The following is a 21332-nucleotide window of genomic DNA, read 5'->3' as shown; positions in this document are numbered from 1 at the left end:
TGTTAGCATGGATAGAAGATTGGCTAACGAGCAGAAAACAGTCGGGATAAATGGTTCATTCTCTGGTTGGCAATCAGTAACGAGTGGGATGCCGCAGGGATCAGTGCTGGGACCTCAACTATTTACAATCTATATTAACGACTTGGAAGAGGGGACTGAGTGTAACGTAGCCAAGTTTGCTGATGATACAAAGATGTGAGGAAGGACGATGTGTGAGGAGGACATAAAGAGGCTGCAGGAGGGCAGGCTCAGTGAGTGGGCAAGAATTTGGCAGATGGAATATAATGTTGGAAAGTGTGAGGTCATGCACTTTGGCAGAACAAGTCAAAGAGCAAGTTATTATTTAAATGGAGAAAGATTGCAGTACAGCAGGACCTGGGGGTACTTGTGCATAAAACACAAAAGGATAGTATGCAGGTACTGCAAGTGATCAGGAAGGCCAATGGAACCTTGGCCTTTATTGCAAAGGGGATGGAGTATAAAAGTAGGGAAGTCTTGTTACAGCTGTACAGGGTATTGGTGAGGCCACACCTGGAATACTGCGTGCAGTTTTGGTTTCCATATTTACGAAAGGATATACTTGCTTTGGAGGCAGTTCAGAGAAGGTTCACTGGGTTGATTCTGGGGATGAGGGGGTTGACTTATGAGGAAAGGTTGAGTAGGTTGGGCCTCTACTCATTGGAATTCAGAAGAATGAGAGGTGATCTTATAGAAATGTATAAGATTATGAGGAGGCTTGACAAGGTGGATGCAGAGAGGATGTTTCAACTGGTGGGGGAGACTAGAACTAGAGGGCACGATCTTAGAATAAGGGGTCGCCCATTTAGAACTGAGAGGAGGAGAAATTCCTTCTCAGAAGGTTGTGAATCTGTGGAATTCGCTGCCTCAGAGAGCTGTGGAAGCTGGGAAATTGAATAAATTTAAGACAGAAATAGACAGTTTCTTAAACGATAAGGGGATAAGGGGTTATGGGGAGTGGGCAGGGAAGTGGAGCTGAGTCCATGATCGGATCAGCCATGATCTTACTGAATGGCGGAACAGGCTCGAGGGGCCTTATGGCCTACTCCTGCTCCGATTTCTTATGTTCTGAAAACAGCTCTTTACTGTATAGCTTCCTCGCACAATGTGGCATCGGAATCTCAAGTCAACAAGGCTCAGAGGCTTCAATAATCAAAGTACTTATTCTCTATCTGGGCACTGAAGCCACACGGGTTCGTACGGCAAGAGGGAAAATTTGCAGGGCTATGGAGAAAGAGCATTGGGGAGTGGTATGAATTGGTAGCCCTTTCAAAGAACCGGCATAGGCACAACGGGTCGAATGGCCTCCTTCTGTGCCGTGTGATTCTATTTCACATCCATGGCAAATCAATACCTCAACTGCTCTTTTGATGTAGGCCTTTGTAAAGCAAATTTTCTATGGTGTATCAAGACACTTGGGCTGCTGTTATTTTAATCTGGTTTGGATTACGTCAGCTGCAAAAGGCTCGAGTAACCGAGACCCCAAGAACAGGAATAGCCCAAAAGCAACACCTCTTCTCCCGCTTCCATTTGAAGATCTCGTGCCCCATTCAGAGGTCCGAGTAAACATTAAATTGCTGTGCAAAAATATATAGCAAGCCTCCGACTGCGAGCTCACAAAAGGCAGGTACAGACGAGGGAGTCCATTCAGCCCTCTGAGCCTTGTTGACTTGAGATTCCGATGCCACATTGTGCGAGGAAGCTATATAGTAAAGAGCTGTTTTCAGAACCTGACTGAACATAAGAACATAAGAAATCGGAGCAGGAGTAGGCCATAAGGCCCCTCGAGCCTGCTCCGCCATTCAGTAAGATCATGGCTGATCCAATCATGGACTCAGCTCCACTTCCCTGCCCACTCCCCATAACCCCTTATCGTTTAAGAAACTGTCTATTTCTGTATTTATTCAATGTCCCAGCTACCACAGCTCTCTGAGGCAGTGAATTCCACAGATTCACAACCACATTCAGCCCATCGAGCTCCTGCAGCCCAGGAACCTCCAATCACCCTCCTCACAGCATCAAGCTCAATAATTCCAAAGGCTTCGCCTCCACCATCCTAACCAGATTCTAAGTATAAGAACAGAAGAAGCAAGAGTTGGACATTTGGCCCCTCGAGCCTGCTCCACCATTCAATAAGATCATGGCTGATCTGATCTTGGGCTCAGTTCCACTTCCCTGCCCGCTCCCCATAACCCTCGACTTTCCCCGTAGATCAAAAAGCTGCCCATCTCCACTTTGATCACATTTAAGCGAAAAATTACTTCCAAACATCAGTCTGGAGCCAAAATGGCCCAAAGACATGTGGGAATGATTTGACTCCGGATAAGCCAAGCACACTTTCAGTGGAGTCCGGATCTGGGGAAAGCGGATCTGCCAGCGATATCCCTCTCTGTGAATGGTGTGTTCAAGTGTCAGCTGGCACCCAACGCCCAACCAGTCACTGCCGCTTTGGTGGCCACGAACGCAACATTGGCCGAAGTATCTGCATTGCATTATACAGAAACCTCCACCGGCTTGTTCACAGGTCAGTCATCAAGCTGGGGGAGTGGGGGGGGGGTGAGGGTTGGTGGGCAGCAGAGGCAGGTCAGGAGACCCAGGGAAGCCTGGCTCTCTAGTGCCAATTGTGGATCGTGAACACTGCCCGAGCAGGACCTCGGCATCCGGAGCTGGTACCATCTGGTTAGCTTCAGACTCGACTATTCCAATGCTCTCCTGGTCGACCTCCCATCTTCCACCCTCCGTAAATTTGAGCTCATCCAAAACTCCTGCTGCCCATGTTCTAACTCGCACCAAGTCCCATTCACCCATCAGCCTCTGTATTGGCTGACCTACATCAGCTCCCGGTCCTGCAACGCCTTGAATTTAAAATTCTTGTCCTTGCATTCAAATCCCTCCCTATCGCTGCAATCTCCTCCAGCCCTACAATCCCCCCGCTCCGAGATCTCTGCTCTCCTCCAATTCTGGGCTCTTGCGCATCCCCAATTTCCATCGCTCCACCATTGGCGGCCGTGCTTTCAGCTGCCTGGGCCCCACGCTCTGGAACTCCCTCCCTAAACCTCTCCACCTCCTTTCAGCCGCTCCTTAAAACCTACCTCTGTGACCAACCCTTAGGTCACCTCGCCTAATATTGCCTTACGTGTCTCAAATTTTGTCCAATTAGGCTCCTGCGAAACACCTTGGGATGTTTCACTGCAGTAAAGGTGCAATATAAATGCAGGTTGTTGTAAAAACCGCCTTTAATTTATCATGTTGCTCTACAGAATTTGAGATGGGTAGATGTGGCTTGATAAACAGAACATGATGTGATGTGCAGCCTTTGAACTGTCCTATCATTTATGAAACATCAGGTTCCTGAATGATAAAAGTTATCAGCCAAATAATGCTGATGAAATATAAAATCGTTACACCGCACATTACTCTTTGACCAGCGATCAATGTCCTGATTGACCAACAAGATAACTGAGCCCGAATGCACGGGGTAGGGTGTGGGATGGAGAGAGAAAATTCCCATCTTCAGTAATCTTGGGTACTACAACAATTTATATTTATACAGCATCGTTAACGTAGTAAAATTTTCCAAGGCGCTTCACAAGAGCGTTATAAGACATAACAAATAACTGTGACACCGAAACACATGAAGAAATTACGGCAGGTGACCAAAAGCTTGGTCAAAGTAGTAGGTTTTAAGGAGCGTCTTTAAAGAGGAAAGAGAGGTAGAGAGGGAGTTCCAGAGTTTAGGGCCCAGGCAACAGAAGGCACGGCCACCGATGATTGAGTGATTATAATCAGAGGTGCTCAAGAGGGCAGAATTAGAGGAACACAGAGATCTGGGGTTGTGGGGCTGGAGGAGATTACAGAGATAGGGAGAGGCAAGATCATGGAGGGATTTGTCAACAAGAATGAGAATTTTGAACTTAAAACAAGGGGTGAATGGCCTCCTCCTTGTTCCTACGTTCCCAAGTAAGGAAGGCAAGCACCACTCGCTGCACACGCGAGGTCTACCTACCGTCCCGCAGGAGTCCGGTCCCCCATGGAAGAGAGTACAAGCCATCCGAACAACCTCGGCCTCCATCTTCCGCACGCCGGGGAAGATGTCTGGGTGCAGCGGGTTACTCCAGGCAAAGTCTCCATAAACCTGGAAGCAAAGTGGGCGTTTAGAAATAATCCCTGGATAAGCAAAATGCAGTCCCTGGAGTGTGACTTGAACCCACAACCTTCTAGTGTCAGCCGTGGCTCAGTGGGCAGCACCCTCGCCTCTGAGTCAGAAGGTTGTGGGTTCAAGTCCCACTCCAGGGACATGAGCACATAAATCTAGGCTGACACTCCCAGTGCAGTGTGGAGGGAGTGCTGCACTGTCGGAGGTGCTGCCTTTCGGATGAGACGTTAAACCGAGGCCCCGTCTGCCCTCTCAGGTGCGCTCTCCATTTCAAGGAAGAGCAGGGGAGTTATCTCCGGTGTCCTGGGCTCAGAGGGCTATGGATGCTGGGTCTCTGAATATATTCAAGGCTGAGATAGGTAGATTATTGCAGACTCGGGGAATCGAGGGATATGGAGATCGGGCGGGAAAGTGGAGTTGAGGTCGATGATCAGCCGTGATCTTATTGAATGGCAAAGCAGGCTCGAGGGGTCGTATGGCCGATTCCTGCTCCTAAATCTTATGTTCACAGATTCAGGAACCGTCATCAGATTCCCCAACTCCTGCCCAGTATCAGACTGAGGGGGGGTTGGAACAAGGGATAGGACGGTAAACCGGGGAGTGGCACCATCCTGGAATTTGAACTGTCATGTAGCAGTACATTGACGGGTGAACTGAACTGGCTCCCTGCTCCCTGAAGAATTCTATCTAGATCCTTAACACCAATATAAATAAAAGCACAGATGGGGCGATAAGAGGCCAATTGCAACTCAGCAACAATCAAAAGACCAACAAGCTTCCACAGGGTCGATGAAAAACAACTTGCTGGGTTCTTAATTCCAACTAAAATCATTTTTCTTCATAAACTGACCGCAAAAAGAAGGTCCTAACATGTTTGTCTTAGCACAGATAAAATCTTAGAACTGGAAGAAGGTCAGGGATTTTACCATTTATAAACAAGGTCAAAGCCAGGAAACTCCCCAAAATCTTCCAGTTCTGACGAGAGGTCATCGACCTGAAACGTTAACTCGGTTTCCCTCTCCACAGACGCTGCCCGACCCGCTGAGTGTTTCCAGCATTTTCATAACATAAGAAATAGGAGGAGACAGCCATTCGACCCCTTCTATTTTAGATTTCCAGCATCCGCAGTATTGTGTTTTCGTTTTAGCACATTGGGCTTGCCAGCTACCATCCTTTTCAGGGTATAAAGAAAAATGCTAGGAAGGAAAACCTGCAAAAACCCCTCGCCAATTCCCCCCTCAGCCCAAGACAGAATTATGGAGTCCATATCCATTTAACGGCTTGAGTGTCAGCCGTGGCTCAGTGGGCAGCACTCTCACCCGAGTCAGACGGTTGTGGGTTCAAGACCCACTCCAGAGACTTGAGCACATAATCGCGTCTAACACTCCAGTGCAGTGCTGAGGGAGTGCTGCACAGTTGGAGGTGCCGTCTTTTGGATGAGACGGTAAAGCAAGGCCCGCGAATTTGAAAACGAGGATGGGAATTTTAAAATCGAGGCATTGCCAGACCGGGGAGCTAATGCAGGTCAGCGAGCTCAGAGGTGACAGGCGAATGGGTCTTGGTGCGAGTTAGGCTACAGGCAGCCGAGTTTTGGATGAGCCTTATGGAGAAAGAAAGATTGCATTTATATAGCGCCTTTCACGACCACCAGACGTCTCAAAAGCACTTTTGAAAGGTAGTCACTGTTGTAATGTGGGAAGCACGGCAGCCAATTTGCGCACAGCAAGCTCCCACAAACAGCAATGTGATAATGACCCAGATAATCTGTTTTTGTTATGTTGATGGAGGGACACTGGGGATAACTCCCCTGCTCTTCTTCAAAATAGTGGCCATGGGATCTTTTACATCCACCTGAGAGAGCAGACGGAGCCTCGGTTTAACGTCTCATTCGAAAGACGGCCCCTCCGACAGTGCAGCACTCCCTCAGCACTGCACTGGGAGTGTCAGCCTGGATTTTGTGCTCAAGTCGCTGGAGTGGGACTTGAACCCACAACCTCCTGACTCCGAGGCGAGAGTGCTGCCCACTTAGCCACGGCTGATAGGTTTCCTTTCAAGGATTTTTCTTTATACCCTGAAGAGAGAGGATGGAAAATGCGAAGCCGGCCAGGAGTGAATTGGAATAATCAAAACTAGAGGTAACAAAAGCATGGATGAGGGTTTCAGCAGCTGATGAGCTGAGGCAGGGGCGGTGTTACGGAGATGGTGATGGAACAGGTATGGCACTGCAGTGCAGAGCTGAGGGAGTGCAACATTTTGAGAGCTGCTGCTTCTTGAAGGAGTCTTGTGAACTGAGGCCCGATCCATCTGTTCAGCTCCTTGGTCTCACTGCTGTTTAAGAGAGCTTGCTGTGTGCAAATCAGCAGTTACACTTGCCATCATTGCAATAGTGACTACACTTCAAAGATGATTCAACAGCCGTGAAATGCTTTGGGACATCTCAAAAGGAGTAAAATGCGGCGTAGAAAAGCAATGTTGTTGTACATTTAATGTTGGCTACGTGATAATGAAACTAAAAAGAGAGAACTACTAACTTTTAACATGAGTCCAAGTTCCTGTTTTTCACCGAGAAGTAATGATATGCTACTTGCTAATGATCTGGAAGTGACACCAGGATTAGGACCAGGAGTCATTATACTCAAAACGGTCAGGCAATGACTTGCTGGCATCTGGCCCATGCTGTGCTGCTGGAGGTCTCCTTCGTCTCAGAGTTGAGGAAGGGGTCCTCACCCGCCCCACACAGCTGATGTTACACTGCCATTGACCACATCAGGGAACAGTGGGCAGGCCAATGGAAGGAAAACAAAGGGAAGTGGCTCCAAAAAAAAAGTTATAGTGTGCGCGCGCACGCGAGAATTTCTGTAAATCAGAATCGATTTTTTTGTTACATGAAATCCACATCGAGCCATTTCCTACCTTCACCATCAGCTTAGTGAGTTGCTGCTCGCCGCTGTACACTGTCCCAGACACTTGTCCTTTCTCCCATTGTACGTCTCCTGCAAAAATACAAGGTACAGGGTCAGTGGATCCGCCACGCACCTCTCGACACCATGAAGGCTTGATTCTTCACGGAAGATTTTTAAATCCAAGGTCAGCTCAGGCCATGCAGAGCAAAGACCGAATCTGGGATTCCACTGTGGAACAAGCTACTCATAGAATCACTGAATGGTTACAGCACAGAAAGAGACCTTTCAGCCTGTCGAGCCCGTGCCGGCTCTCTGCATCAGAGCCGGGGATGGGGGGGGGCACATTCCGGATGACCCAGCCACAAATCGGCCCGGTGTCCACATTCCAGATTTCGGACGCTCAACCTTAATTAGGACAGATGACCAAAAGCTTGGTGAAAGAGGTGGGTTTTAAGGAACGTCTTAAAGGGGGAGAGGTTTAGGGAGGGAATTCCAGAGCTTGGGGCCCAGGCAGCTGAAGGTACGGCCATCGACAGTAGAGTGATGGAAATCGGGGGATGCTCAAAAGGCCAGAATTGGAGAAGTTTTCTGTATACTTGCCAGCGCAAATCTACAAGCACAATTTACCTGCGCACAAGATACAATGAGTCAAGATCACCCGAGTGGCTTTTGTTGGTAAGGGGAATGAGGAAGAATTATAAAAAAGAGAAACTTTCAAGTTACAGTGATGTTAATTTACCCATCGTAGGGGTGCGGTAGCAGAGTGCTTACGTTACTGGTCGAATAATCCAGGGGCCTGGACTAATAATGCAGAGGCGCGAGTTCATAGGAACATAGAAAATAGGTAAAGGAGCAGGCCAATCGGCCCTTCGAGCCTGCACCACCATTCAATATGATCATGCAACTTCAGTACCCATTCCTGCTTTCTCTCCATACCCCTTATCCCTTTAGCCGCAAGGGCCATATCTCACTCCCTTTTGAATAAATCTAACGAACTGGCCTCAACAACTTTCTGTGGTAGAGAATTCCACAGGTTCACAATTCTCTGAATGAAGAAGTTTCTCCTCATCTCGGTCCTAAATGGCTTACCCCTTATCCTTAAGACTGTGACCCCTGGTTCTGGACTTCCCCAACATCCCACCACGGCAGTTGTGGAATTTAAATTCAGTTCCTTAAATAAAAAGCTAGCATCAGTAACAGTGACCATGAAATTACCAGATTGTCGTAAAAACCCAACTGATTCAATAATGTCCTTTAGGAAATCTGCCTTCCTTACCCCGGTCTGGCCTATATGTGACTCCAGACCCACAGCAATGTGGTTTACTCTTAAAAGGCCCAGCAAGACACTCAATACCAAACTGCTACGACAAAGTCAGCACTCTCAAGGGCAATTCAAGTTGGGCAATAAATGCCGGCCTTGCCAGCGACGCCCACATCCCTTGAACGAATACAAACATTTTACTTAATTTACCCATAGTGCTGTAGTCTTTGAGCTTTACTAACAGCTCGGACTCCGTCATCCCGCGTGCGGGCAGAGACGTGACGTACGTCATTCCATCTTTCAGGGTTAAGACGCTCGAGGAAAGTTCATCCAGCGCCTTGTTGAGTTGTTTCTGTATCTGTTGACGGAGCGGGACAAAAGTGTTAAACGTGCGGTGACATTTCAGCGCACACACCCTGAGCGCGATGCGCGTTGCCAGAGTTTCCGCTAACCTGGACCCCTGATATTTGACCGAGCGGGAATTGGCCAGCCGACGAGAATGAAGTCCTTCGATTACAACAGCAAGTTTAGTTCTTGCTGTGTTTTTAAAAAAAGAGACAGATTGGGAGCGGTTTCCATTTACGTGAGAACATAAGAAATAGGAGTCAGCCATTCGGCCCCTCGAGCCTGCTCTGCCATTCAATAAGATCATGGCTGATCTGATCCGATCCCGTCCCATCCTCAACCCCACTTCCCTGCCCGCTCCCCAAAACCTTTGACTCCCTTATCGATCAAAAATCTGTCCATCTCCGCCTCAAATATATTCAATGACCCAGCCTCCACAGCTCTCTGGGGTAGGAAACTCCAAAGATTCACGACCCTCAGAGAAGAAATTCTTCCTCATTTCCATTTTAAATGGGCGGCCCCTTAGTCTGAAACTATGCCCCCTAGTTCTAGATTCCCCCACGAGGGGAAACGTCCTCGCTGCATCTACCCTGTCCGGCCCCCTCAGAATCTTATACATTTTAATAAGATCACCTCTCATTCTTCTAAACTCCAATGAGTAGAGGCCCAACCTGCTCAACCTTTCTTCATAAGACAACCCCTTCACCTCTGCAATCAACCTTTTGAACCTTCTCTGAACTGCCTCCAAAGCAAGTATATCCCTCCTTAAATAAGGAGACCAAAACTGTACGCAGTTTTTGCCAGATTTTACCAGAACTAATGAAGTACAAAGGATTGAGGTGATTTGCAGATTTTTTAAAAAATAATTGTGCTCCTGTAACAAGGTTTTAGGAGGTCAGTCGCAATATACTTCTCTTTTTTTTTTAAATCACTCTTCGGCAATGAAGCATTTGTGAAATCTTTTCTATTTAAAACAACACTAATCAGTATGAAGTATTTCCTGGTCTAAATTAGCATTCAGCAACAGATCAGCTTCAAAATCTGCCCTCGATACAGACTTGGACACAGCCCAAGGAGCAAAGCCAGAGTGTTGCAGAGTGAAGTTCTCCTTCACAGACACAGAAATGCGGATATGAAAAGCAGCCAAAGCCACATTACCCTTTGGCCCAATACAGCAGGCGTTTCAGAATCAGCCAAGCTGCTAGATGGGATAATGAGCTTTTGTTCCCCTGTTTTTAAAATAAAAATGACAGTACAATCACGATACTTTCACCGTGTTGATTTGAGTGGGTTGGAAAAAACACAAAAAAAATGGGGTTTGTCCCCCTCAATGTACAGCATGCGTCAACAGAGTCACAGCTGTCAAAACACAACCAACACACAAACGGGACAATCCTAGCCAGTTACTTTACGTAGAGAATGCTTGGAGCGTGGAGTTTTTCTCCACAGGAAATGTGTGAGGCAGAGACCATTGCGTGTTTGAAGGAAAGAAAGTGGATAAACATTTGAAGCAAATGGAGCTGTGAGCAGCGGGCAGGGCAGTGGAGCGAGTTCAGGGTTGTTGAGAGTTCGGCCTCCTCTTATGCTGGGGGTTTGTGTGATTACCCACCTCACTGCTCGCGTGCAAACATCGCAGAAACATCGCACTGGCAACGAGGGAGTGCTCTTCACAGGTGGAAAGTTCAAGGTTCAAACTCTTTACAGCCTGTAATGTATTTGCTTCATGGGTTCTTTGCTTAAGAATTCATAGCAACACGTTGCTCTTAAGAACTGGTTGGTTTATAAGCAAAGGTTTAACAATCACACGACACATTACCAGTTCATCCACATCCCTCATCGTGGATGACCTAGACCCAACTGGCTGGGGTTTTATTGAGTCTTGTGAACATCACGTTGACTAGCTAAGCCACTCACAATGTAACAGCTCGAGCACAATTTCAAAATTTGTGGCCAATACAAATATTGGCAATGTAGTAAATAGTGGGCAGGACAGCAACAGACTTCAGGAGTACATCGACAGACTGGTGAAATGGGCCGACACGTGGCAGATGCAATTTAATGCGGATAAGCGAGATGCACTTTGGGAGGGACAACATGGAGAGGCGGTGTAATCCAACTGGTCCTATTTCGAGCAGAGTGCAAGAGTAAAGAAGGTTGCACCCATTCACAAACCTTTGAAGGTGACAGGGCAAGTTGAGAAGGTGTTTAAGAAAGTGTATGGGATACGTGGCTTTGTAAATAGGGGCATTTACAAAAACAAGGAAGTCATGCTCAACATTCACTGGTTGGGTCCCAGCGGCAGTATTGTGTACAACTCTGGGCGTCGCACTTTGGGAAGAATGTCAAGGTGTTGCATAGTGTACAGAGGAGTTTTACCAGGGATGAGGGTCTTCAGTTATGTGGAGATTGGAGAAGCTGGGAATGTTGTCCTTACAGCAGGGAAGTCTCAGGGGAGAACTAATAGAGGTGTTCACCATTATGGGGGGTTTTAACAAAGCAAGGACAGAGAAACTATTTTCTCTGGCAAGTGGGTCAGTAACCAGAGATCAGAGATTTAAAATAATTAGCATAAGAACTAGAGGGAAAATGAGAACAAATGTCTTCACACAGAGGGTTGCTAAGATCTGGAACGCACTGCCTGAAAGGCTGGTAGAATCAGATTCTGCAGGAAATTTTAGAAGACAGTTGGACATGCATCTGAAAATAAACAGGGTTATGGGGGAAAAGCTGGGGTGTGGGACTAAATCGATCAGCTCTTTCGAAGAGACGACAGAGGTACGGCAGGGCAATGGCCTCCTTCTGTGCCATAGGATTCTATAATTAATGACCAACTGCATAATTAGCAACAGTGCAAGAATAATCTCCGATAAACATTATAATTACAGTTTCTAGCCCAACACCACCGTCCCACTCCACTCCCCGGACTTCCAACCTCCGCTATTGCCTATAATTGTTTGGGTTACTGTCTTCGTACCTAAAAAAAAAAGCTTGCGCATGTGCAAGCTTAACTATTATTCAGAAATGCAGTTAACGTATAAACATCGTTATCTTCTCTTAACGTTCAAAGGGTTTCGAATAATAGTACAAAACTCCAGGAGTTGAGGAGCAAAGTTCAATGTGCGAGACATGGACGTAGTCAAAGAGGAATAAAAGATTTTAAAATCGGTCACGTTCTCTGAAAAACAAGCACACACGGCTCAATGAGGCTTTGTTAGAGTTTGAATTCTACAAGGACATCAAACATAAAGGCCCCAAGCAGAGTTTATCTTTCCAAAAAGACTGTGTCCGCTCCCTTTAGATTCTTCCCACCACCCCAAATAAAGGTCAATAAGGCTCAGGCACATATCATATCGAATCATAGAATGGTTTCAGCACAGAGGGGGGCCATTCGGCCCTTTGAGCCCGTGCCGCTCTCTGCAAGAGCACTTCAGCCAGTCCCACTCCCCCGCCCGTTCCCCGTAGCCCTAAAATATCTTTCCTTCGACCGTGTGGCACATCTGGAGCTCATCCAGGATTGGAGAAAAATTTCTGCCAAAGGGGAGGGAGGGATTAAGTTTAAAAAGAACACGTGTCAGCCGTGGCTCAGTGGGCAGCACTCTCTCTCGCCTCCGAGTCAGAAGGTTGTGGGTTCAAGTCCCACTCGAGACTTGAGCACAAAATCTAGGCTGACACTCCCAGTGCAGTGCTGAGGGAGTGCCGCACTGTCAGAGGTGCCGTCTTTCGGATGAGATGCTAAACCGAGATCCCGTCTGCCCTGACGTAAAAGATCCCATGGCCACTATTTCAAAGAGCTCTCCCCAGTATCCTGGCCAATATTTATCTCTCAAATGAACGTCACAAACGCAGATCATCTGGTCATTTATCTCTCTGCTGTTTGTGGGAGCTTGCTGTGCGCAAATAGACTGCCGCGTTTCCCCGAAATTAGAAGTACTTACTTGGCTGTAAAGTGCTTTGGGATGTCGCGAGATTGCGACAGGCAAGATAATAAAGCAGGTCTTCCTTCCTTATAAATCAGAGATCAAGTCAGCTTGTAATGGTTTTCTGCAAATCCGACTGGATCAGAGAGACATGGGCAAGGTTCCATGTCTCCTCAGTGGGGAAGTGGGTTATGCAGAGAGCATTCACAAAATGTACATGGAATGATATACTGGTTTCAGTACAGGAGCCCGTGCCGGCTCTCTGCAAGAGCACCTCAACCAGTCCCACTCCCTTTCCCCACAGCCCTGCAATGTTTTTTCCTTCAGGTTCTTATCCAACTCCCTTTTGAAAGCCGCGATTGAGTCTGCCTCCACCACCCTCTCAGGCAGCGCATTCCAGATCCAAACCACTCGCTGCGTAAAAAAGTTTCCCCTCGTGTCGCCTTTGGTTTTTCCTCCCATGTCCGAGTGTAAAACTCCACGCCTACCCCTTTGCTTATTACAATGAAACGGTGGCTTGTTAGAAAGAAAAAGGTTACTCACTGAGGCAGCCAGGAATGGCACTTTCTTTACGATTCTGAAAAAGAACTTTCTAAGTCGCGAGGAAATACCTGCGGAAAGATTTATAAACTTTTAAACATCGGAAGTTAGAAAATAAACACACCCTTCTCCAAATCACAAAGTGACTTATTCAAGGCCGGCAGAAATACTGTTTACGGTGAAATTGTTGATCTTCTGTAGCGCTGCTAGAGGATAATCTGGAGTCTGAAACACAGCTGTGATCTTTCACTCTAACCTCACCGCTTTAAGTACTCCCTGTGGTCCAAGTAAGCACATCGAAGGTCCATTAATGGCCAAATACTAACTCCTGCTGCTGTTTGGAAGTTTTAATTTCGATTGGCAATGGCGTCAGCCATCTTGTTGGCTATCGCAAGGCCAGAAAAAAAAACAGCAAAAAATGACTGGCTTTCTTTTTGTTTTTGTATACTTCTTTTTTTAAAAACATCGGATTACATCAGACATACGGCACAGAAACAGGCCATTCGGCCCAACCAGTCCATGCCGGCGTTTATGCTCCACTCGAGCCTCCTCCCGTCTTTCCTCATCTAAATCAATCAGCATAACCCTCTATTCCCTTCTCCCTCATATACTTGTCCAGCCTCCCCTTAAATGCATCGATACTATTCGCCTCAACCCCTCCCTGTGGCAGCGAGTTCCACATTCTCACCACTCTCTGGGTAAAGAAGTTTCTCCTGAATTCTCTATTGGATTTCTTGGTGACTATCTTATATTGATGGACTGTAGTTATGCTCTTCCCCACAAGTGGAAACACTCTCCCTGTATCCACGATCAAAATCCTCTTATAATTTTAAAGACCTCTATTAGGTCACCCCTCAGCCGCCTTTTTTCAAGTGAAAAGCGGCCCAGCCTGTTCATCCTGTCCCGATGGGTACGCCCTCACATTTCTGGTATCGTCCTTGTAAATCTTCTCTGCACCTTTTCCAATGCCTCTATATCCTTTTTATAATGTAGCTTTAAGAAAATGCAATACGGTTGGTGCTTTATACAAGGTAGGGCATCTAATATTTGATGGACACGTATCCTCAGAGCATTACACAGCGCAGGGGAGTTCCCCTTGGTGTTCTGGCCAACATTTAGCCCTCAACAAACATTAGGTCATTGCTGTGTGTGGGAGCTTGCTGTGCTCACATTGGCTGCCGTGTTTCCCACATTACAACAATGACTACACTCCAAAAGTGCTTCAATGGCTGTAAAGCGCTTTGGCACATCCTGAGATTGTTAAAGATGCTACAAGACCATAAGAAGATAAGAATTAGGAGCAGGAGTCGGCCATTCGGCCCCTCGAGCCTGCTCCGCCATTCAATATCATGGCTGATCTTCGACCTCAACTCCACTTTCCCGCCCGATTCCCATATCCCTTAATATCCAAAAATCTATCGATCTTGAGAATAAGACTGAGCCTCCACAAACCTCTGGGGTGGGGAATTCCAGAGATTCACCACGCTCTCAGGGAAGAAATGGCTGACCCCTTATTCTGAGACTGTGACCCCTGGTTCTAGACTCCCCAGCCAGGGGGAAACATCCTCCCTGCATCTACCCAGTCAGGCCCTGTCAGAATTGTGTGTGTTTTAATGCGATCATCTCTCATTCTTCTAAACTCCAGCGAATATCAGCCTAGTCTACTCAATCTCTCCTCATAGGACAATTCCCCCATCCCAGGAATCAGTCTGGTGAACCCTCACTGCACTCCCTCTGTGGGGAGCTCCCTCTCCTTTTTTAAATAAACTTGTGTTGTCACAGTTCCTCATTCAAAGGTGTTGAAACACAGTCTCACTTACTTTGCTGTTGGAACAGGAACCCATGCAGCCACACGAGCAGCAAGGTGGTCATTGCGGTGATGGTGATGATTTGCCAGGGCTCCAGTCCTTGGCACCGTGCGTTGATGTAACTCTTCCCCCTTTGCAGGTACAGCCAAACCGTCCCTTTGTACAGATCCAGCGTCTCCTGCAAGACAACAATTAGCGACGTCAGCAGGCGAGATATTCTCACTTCGCTCCGCCCCAATCCCAGCAAAACGACCGAGCAACAATAACTTGTATTTATATAGCGCCTCTAACGTAGTGAAACGTCCCAAAGTGCTTCACAGGAGTGTCATGAAGCAGAAAGATTTGTCACCGAGCCACATATGTAGAAATTTAGGGCAAGTGACCAAAAGCTTGGTCAAAGAGGTAGGTTTTAAGGAGCGTCTTGAAGGAGGAAAGAGAGGTAGAGAGACGGCATGGAGACAACCCATGGTTGAGTGATTACAATCTGGGATGCTCAAGAGGGCAGAATTAGAGGAGCGCTATAATCTCAGACGGGCATCATTCTATTGGATCATGGGAGATCTGTAAGTCAGCTCTATTTACCCACCTTTGCTCCATATCCCTCCATACCCTTGCCTGACAAAAGTTTTTCGAACGCAGTCTTGAAAGCTCCAATTGACACCCAGCATCCTCAGCCTTTTGGGGAAAGAAAGTTCCAGATTTCCACTATCCTGTGTGTGAAAAAGTGCTTTCTGATTTTGCTCCTGAAAAGCCGAGCTCTAATTTTAAGATTATTTCCCCTCGTTCTAGACAACCCATCAAAAAGGAAAATTTCACCCCATTTACTCCATCGAATCCTTTTCACATTTAAAACACCTCAATCTTCTATCATCATCATAGGCCGTCCCTCGAGATCGAGGAAGACTTGCTTCCACTCTAAAAGTGAGTTCTCAGGTGACTGAACAGTCCAATACAGGAATTACAGTCTCTGTCACAGGTGGGACAGACAGTGGTTGAGGGTAAGGGAGGGTGGGACAGGTTTGCCGCACGCTCCTTCTGCTGCCTGCGCTTGGTTTCTGCATGCTCTTGGCGACGAGACTTGAGGTGCTCAGCGCCCTCCCAATACTCTTCCTCCACTGGAAGACGGTCTTGGGCCAGGGATTCTTAGGTGCCGGTGGGGATGTTGCACTTTATCAAAGAGGCTTTGAGGGTGTCCTTGAAACGTTTCCTCTGTCCACCTGGGGCTCGCTTGCCATGTAGGAGTCAGAGTAGAGCGCTTGCTTAGGGAGTCTCGTGTCTGGCATGCGAACAATGTGGCCCGCACAACGGAGCTGGTCGAACATGGTCAATGCTTCGATGCTGGACTTAGCAAGAACACCAACGTTGGTGCGTCTACCCTCCCAGTGGATTTGCAGGATCTTGCGGAGACAGCGCTGGTGGTACTTATCCAGCACTTTGAGGTGTCTGCTGTATATGGTCCACATCTCAGCCATATAGGAGGGCGGGTATCACTACTGCCCTATAGACCATAAGCTTGATGCCAGATTTGAAGACCTGGTCTTCAAACACTCTCTTCCTCAGGCGACCGAAAGCTGTTCTGGCGCACTAGAGGCGGTGCTGGACCCAGTCATCGATGTCTGCCCTTGCTGGTAGTAGGCTCCCGAGGTATGGAAAATGGTCCACGTTGTCCAAGGCCCTGCCGTGGATTTTGATGACCGGGGGGGCAGTGCTGTGTGGCGGGGTCGGATTGGTGGAGGACCATTGTCTTCCGGATGTAAGGCCCACGCTTTCGTATGCCTCGGTGGAGGTGTCGACGATGGCTTTGAGTTCAGCCTCCGAGTGTGCACAGACACAAGCGTCTTCTGCGTAATTTAGTTCGATGACAGAGAATGGGACGACCTTGGATCTAGCCTGCAGGCAGCGAAGGTTGAATAGGTTCCCATTGGTTCTATAGTTTAGTTCCACTCCAGCGGGGAGCTTGTTGAGCGTGAGATGGAGCATTGCAGCAAGGAAGATCGAGAAAAGCATTGGTGCAATGACGCAGCCCTGCTTGACCCCAGTCTGGACTATCTTCTATACGCAAGGGACAACAAGCCATGTTTATGCAACAAGCGTCGATTCTTCATATGTATTCTTCATCCATGCCTTTGTTACCTGCAGACTCGACTATTCCAACGCTCCCCAGAGCGGCCTCCCACCCTTCATAAACTTGAGCTCATCCAAAACTCTGCTGCCCATGTTCTAACTCGCATTAAGTCCCATTCACCCATCACATGGTGCTCGCTGACCAACATTGGTTCCTGGTCAGACAACACTCGGACTTTAAAATTCTCTTCCTCGTGTTCCAATCCCTCCATGGCTTCCCTACCTCTGTAACCTCCTCCAAGCCTTACAACCCTCCGAGATCTCTGCGCTCCTCCAATTCTGGCCTCCTGCACATCCACAATCTTCATCGCACCACCACTGGCGGCCGTGCCTTCAGCTGCGGAGATCCTAAGCTGTGGAATTCCTGCCCGAAACCTCTCCGCCTCTCTTTCCTCGGGCTAGAGAGACAGGGAGGGGCGAGATCATGGAGGGATTTGGAAACTCCACACAGACCAGGAGGCAAACCGGGGACCTGCAGTTCTACACCTCTCAGAATTTGTGTCAAAAAAACAAACTTGATATATAGAACACTACATGTTCTAACGGTACGTTGAGGGACGAGGCCGAGAAGCTGAAAGGAATAAAAAGCTGAATGCAGGAACTGTACAGCAGCCAACTGCCAATAAAAGCTCCATAATGAGACCAAGAATGTGCCAGTTCCTTTAAAATCTTTATTAAATACTAACACTACATCCAAAGTGCCAGCCGTGGCTCAGTGGGCAGCATCCTCGCCTCGGAGTCAGAAGGTTGTGGGTTCAAGTCCCACTCCAGACCCTTAAGCACAAAAAAAACAGGCCGACACGCCCTGTGCAGTGCTGAGGGAGTGCTGCACTGTCGGAGGTGCCGTTAAACCGAGGCCCCGTCTGCTCTCTCAGGTGGATGTAAAATATCCCACGGCCACTATTTTGAAGAAGAGCAGGGGAGTTATCCCCGGTGTCCTGGGGCCAATATTTATCCCTCAATCAACATAACAAAAAACAGATTATCTGGGTCATTATCACATCGCTGCTTGTGGGAGCTTGCTGTGCGCAAATTGGCTGCTGCGTTTCCCACATTACAACAGTGAGTGCATTTGAAAAGTAAAGCGCTTTGGGACTTCCTTGGGTTGTGAAAGTCGCTATGTAAATTTAAAACAGAGATGAGGAGAAATTTCTCCTTTCAGAGGGTTGTAAATCTGTGGAATTCGCTGCCTCAGAGAGCTGTGGAAGCTGGGACATTGAATAAATTTAAGACAGAAATAGACAGGTTCTTAAACGATAAGGGGATAAGTGGTTATGGGGCGGGGGCAGGGAAGAGGAGCAGAGTCCATGATCAGATCAGCCATGGTCATCTGATCATGGCGCAGCAGGCTCGAGGGGCTGTATGGCCTACTCCTGCTCCTATTTCTTATGTTCTTATAAATGCAAATCTTTTTTAATAAACTTCTCAAACCCCAGCACATTCGTGCCGTGAGACAGTGAAAAGCGAGAAGTTGGGGTTGAAGGGAGCAGGAGGCTGGTTAGGACGGGTGAAAGACCGACTTCAGCACTGACCAAACAATGAGCGCAGTCACTGTCAGGCAGTTCCTCGTTGCATCAAAATCCGGCGGCCACTGTACCAGGGTAACCTTCCTCATCACAGCACCACTCACAGACGCCCCATGCAGGTCTCAGCAACAGATGGCTTCCATCAATATGTAAAAACACATTGCACAATGATCCCAATGATTAGATCGCTGCAGCATACTTTCATTCCGAAAACAAATCATCATCGCTGCAAAAACTATGAGGGTGGGAATATCTGACATTAAACAGGCATCCTTATTTTCTACCCCTTCTCCATCACAATTCGTTCTTGAGTTTGCACAAGCCGATTGGGGAAGGGTTCCTCGTTTGTGTTGGAGCAATCAGACCGGGTCTCAACGCCGCATTAGTCGAGTGACTGCAACAACCCGGTAAAGGGGATTAACCGGCGGTTACAACAGATGCACGCATCAGAGCCACCAACTGTGGCTCAGTGGGTAGCTCTCTTGCCTCAGTCAGAAGGCCGTGTGGTCAAGTCTTATCATAGAATCATAGCAAGGTACAGCACAGAAGGAGGCCATTCGGCCCATCGTGTCCGCGCCGGCCGAGAGAGCTACCCAGCCGAATCCCACTTTCCAGCCCTGCAGGTTACGGCACTTCAGGTGCACATCCAAGTACTTTTTAAATGGGGTGAGGGTTTCTGCCTCTACCACCCGTTCAGGCAGTGAGTTCCAGACCCCACCACCCTCTGGAAAAAAATTTCCCCTCATATCCCCTCCAGAAACTTGAGCCCATAATCAAGGCTGACACTCCCAGTGCAGTGCTGAGGGAGTGCCACACTGTCGGAGGTGCAACCTTTCAGATGAGACGTTAAACCGAGGCCCCGTCTGCTCTCTCGGGTGGACATAAAAGATCCCAGGGCACTTTGCTGTGCACAAACTGGCTATTGCGTTTCCAACATTACAACACGGACTACACTTCAAAAGTTGGCTGTAAAGCACTTTCGGACGCCCTGCAGTTGTGAAAGGCGCTATATAAATGCAAGCTCTTTTTTTTGTCTTTCTGAACCCACAATAAAAGCAGCTGTTCAGCTGTTGTGGATTTGGACAGTGAGTGTGCTTCGATTCTGCAATCTGCTCAGTATTTAGCAGTCTTCCACTGCAAGAGTCCAAAATCATCCATAACAGCCCTCGCACGCTGCAAGCACCTGGTGCAGTCACTGAGCACAGCGCATTTATCTTTCATGGACCCAGATCGAAATATTCTGTTCAGAACTGATTTAATTCCAGATTTACAGGAACAATTTGTCTTTCTCTCGCACTCTCCCTGTACTACAAGTCTCAGCTCGTTAGTGACCGAGAGAGAGAGAGAGAGAGAGCGAGCGCAAGCACGTGTGTGTGTGAGAGAGAGAGAGAGAGAGAGAGAGAGAGAGCTTGTAAGAGAGAAAGAGGGGAAAGCAAGAGAGGAAAGGGGGGGGGGGAAGGAGACAGTGAAATGATCATAATCTTGACTTTATCTTTATTTGCTAAGGTCACTATAAAGTTAGACGTTCTGCCTTGTGTCAGGTGACTGCATTTGCTTTTTTTTTTAAACTTTATTCCCCCTGAAGCATGACAGAAAAATGTGTGACTGTGACATTTAAAGTGAGTTGGGAAAGTGCAACAGACAGGAATGGGGAAGTGTCATGAATGGCAAAGCAAGCACAAGGCAGCATCATTTCCTCCGACTGACGAACCCATTACAGTGCGTGCAGTAGGTCAGAGGGCGCTCCCATGGAGACGGTTCGGAGCACGGCCAGGTCAAACATAACGGCCCCCGATCTTGACTGGGGCGGGTCCTGGCTGATTGACAGGCTTGGCTCCCGGTCAGGCGGGGAACATTCCGGAAGGAGGCCGCAGCCGCAGGAGCAAGAGCTGGTGTAGTGGGAGTGTGTGTGGGGGGGGGCGGGGTTCCGATGGCAGGCATGCGAAGCAGCGAAGATGAAGCAATCTTGCTCCTCCTGGTCCTCAAACACTGCTGTAAGGGCACTCACCTTCGCCATGAGGCAGTCCTCGCCTCCCTTGAGCTGCCAGGTTTCCCAAAGCCTCGGAAACCCTGCCGGCCAAGGTTAAACCCGGAAGAGCGGTTAAATGAGCTGCTCCCAGCCTCATTACAAGGTATTTAAATGAGCAACCCGCCTCCTTTGAGGGGTTTGATTGCCTCTCAGTGCGCACAAGGTCCGTGCAGCAGAGCAGGTCTCCAGCTGTTCTGGTTAACCCTTGCCTCTGGACCAAGACCTAGCTCTGTCAAGCCCGTGTGGTGGCTGGTGTGCAACGGTCACCACATGTTAAAAAAATCCACACACAGGCATCTTCCACCCTTGGAGTTCAGGACTGGAACATCAGGTCCTTCATTGGAACGTCTGTGAACTCATTCCTTTTGGTGTGGAAGCAAGTCATCCTCGTTCATAAGAACATAAGAATTAGGAACAGGAGTAGGCCATCTAGCCCCTCGAGCCTGCTCCGCCATTCAACAAGATCATGGCTGATCTGGCCGTAAACTCAGCTCCACTATGTACCTCAGTTCGAGGGACATAGAAAATAGGTGCAGGAGTAGGCCATTTGGCCCTTCGAGCCTGCACCACCATTCAATAAGATCATGGCTGACCATTCACCTCAGTATCCCTTTCCTGCTTTCTCTCCATACCCCTTGATCCCTTTAGCCATAAAGGCCATATCTAACTCCCTCTTCAATATATCCAATGAACCGGCATCAACAA

At 48.0% G+C, this 21332-nt stretch overlaps 1 protein-coding gene across 3 annotated transcripts in view; it reads right to left on the bottom strand.

Annotated features, from left to right (window-relative positions):
• Window positions 1-21332, bottom strand: part of LOC139255060 (sphingosine-1-phosphate lyase 1-like) — a 46649-nt gene that overhangs the window by 8298 nt on the left and 17019 nt on the right. For all 3 annotated transcript variants that reach the window (XM_070873865.1, XM_070873866.1, XM_070873867.1), the window contains exons 2-6: window positions 14961-15126; window positions 13144-13211; window positions 8549-8696; window positions 7088-7167; window positions 4025-4153 (exon numbers count right to left, since the gene is read on the bottom strand). In XM_070873865.1, the coding sequence (XP_070729966.1) occupies window positions 4025-4153; window positions 7088-7167; window positions 8549-8696; window positions 13144-13211; window positions 14961-15126 (591 nt within the window). The remainder of the gene's footprint in view (window positions 1-4024; window positions 4154-7087; window positions 7168-8548; window positions 8697-13143; window positions 13212-14960; window positions 15127-21332) is intronic.

This window comes from Pristiophorus japonicus, unplaced genomic scaffold, assembly GCF_044704955.1.
Source record: "Pristiophorus japonicus isolate sPriJap1 unplaced genomic scaffold, sPriJap1.hap1 HAP1_SCAFFOLD_581, whole genome shotgun sequence".
NCBI classification, from domain to species: Eukaryota; Metazoa; Chordata; class Chondrichthyes; family Pristiophoridae; genus Pristiophorus; species Pristiophorus japonicus.
Note: the sequence above shows the minus strand (reverse complement) of the source record. Positions and strands in the feature narration are given on the sequence as shown.